This window comes from Crocuta crocuta, unplaced genomic scaffold, assembly GCF_008692635.1.
Source record: "Crocuta crocuta isolate KB4526 unplaced genomic scaffold, BGI_CrCroc_1.0 scaffold2677, whole genome shotgun sequence".
Taxonomy (NCBI): domain Eukaryota; kingdom Metazoa; phylum Chordata; class Mammalia; order Carnivora; family Hyaenidae; genus Crocuta; species Crocuta crocuta.
In genome coordinates, this window is record NW_027532919.1 from 12,429 (window position 1) to 13,940 (window position 1,512).

The 1,512-nt window shown below is 62.9% G+C and overlaps 1 protein-coding gene across 1 annotated transcript in view; it reads right to left on the reverse strand.

Moving 5' to 3' along the window:
• GDI1 (GDP dissociation inhibitor 1) overlaps positions 1–1,512 on the reverse strand; it is a 24,110-nt gene that overhangs the window by 773 nt on the left and 21,825 nt on the right. Inside the window, 2 exon segments of the mRNA XM_077745749.1 lie at positions 1,029–1,056; positions 1,315–1,453. Of these exon segments, the coding sequence (XP_077601875.1) occupies positions 1,029–1,056; positions 1,315–1,453 (167 nt within the window).

Sequence of the window (1,512 nt, forward strand, 5' to 3'; positions counted from 1 at the left end):
CCCCGCTGGAAAGAAGCCAGGAGGCCTCCCCTCACCAGGGCCACACCCAAGGGGGCAGCAGAGCCAGATGCTGAAAAAGGCAGGGCGGGCGGCCCTCCTAGAATGAGCCCCCAAACACCAGATCCGGGAGCTGAGGGTGGCCAGCCACATGCGGGAGCCACCACAGGCAAGTCGCAGGCCACAGAGATGCCCCACGCCCAATTGTGGGAAGGGGAAAAGCAGAGAGTGGACAATCATAAGTGGGGGGGGGCGGGGACCCCATTCCAGAGTGGCACTGCCACCAGGAGACCCAAGTCAGAGGTCTGAGACGACCCGGCAGCAGGACACCCGGAGTCCTGGTCCCAGCCGCCTCCTCGCCCTGAGGGCCTCCCCCAGCTGGCTGCCCAGGAGCCTACTGTCTGGCCTACCCACTGCAACACAAAGCCGAGTTGTGCCTGCCCCCACAGCCACGAGCCAAGACAGACATAAGTCAGGCTCTGCTCAGGCATAGCCAGACAGATGGCCCAGGGAGCCCTGTGCAGCTCTCCCTCCAAATCCAGAGGTTAGCTGCGGAAGGGGCGGTGTAGGGGGGCCCAAGGAGCCCTACAAAAAGGAAGGAACGTCCCTAAATACAGCGAGGCCTTCAGGAGATGGGGCGGGGGCCCAGTGCTCAGTGTGGCCAGGTCTTCAGCCCCAGGCCACACCCAGCTTTCTGGCCAGCTCTAGGCAGCAGAGGCAGCAGAGCAGTGTCGTGGCATCCAGTGGGGCAGGGCTCAGAGCTACCCTCTCTGTGCCCAAGCCCCAGGGGAGACGCAAGGTACCCAGCTTGGGGGGTACAGGGAACCAAACTAAGATGGCATAGAAGACAGACAGGGAAAAATGCATTTGGTAGAACAAGGAATAGGCCCTGCTTGAAACTGCAGAGTTTCAGCTCAGACTGATCATCTCCCTGGGGCTCTTTTGTCAGGTCTGCATCCCGGACCCCTAATGCAACAGCCAGAGAAGAAAGGGAGGCGGAAGAGAAGGGGGGGTGCTATATCCCAACTCACCTCCTCCACAACCTGCAGGAATACAAGCCTACGAATGGAGATGGGGACAAGGGACAGGGCGGGATGGAGACCTGGAGAGGCAGGATGTGCAACCCAAGCCCCCACCCAACCTCCACCTGTAAGTGGGAGCCTGGAGCCTCACAGGCACACCCAGCTGCTGCTACAGCTACAGCCTCGGCAGCAGAGCGCCCGAGGGAAGAGACAGCCCTACATAGAGATGCGGTTCCAGCGCCCCGCTCCCGGATGCCCCCCACCGTGCTGCTGGCCTGGCTTGCCCAGCCCCCACCGGGGGCACTCCTCGGCGGACCCACGACGACCCCGGTGGATGGAGGCGCCGCAGCAGACCTTGGAGGGGCCGCTCTTCAGCCACAAAGGGTCCACATAGGGCAGGGGAACTGGGCTTAGACTGGCCGTCCTTGCTGGCGCTGGGCACGAAGGACCACTCAGGCCGGCGTTCAAGATGCAAGAGCAGAGGCAAGGCCCC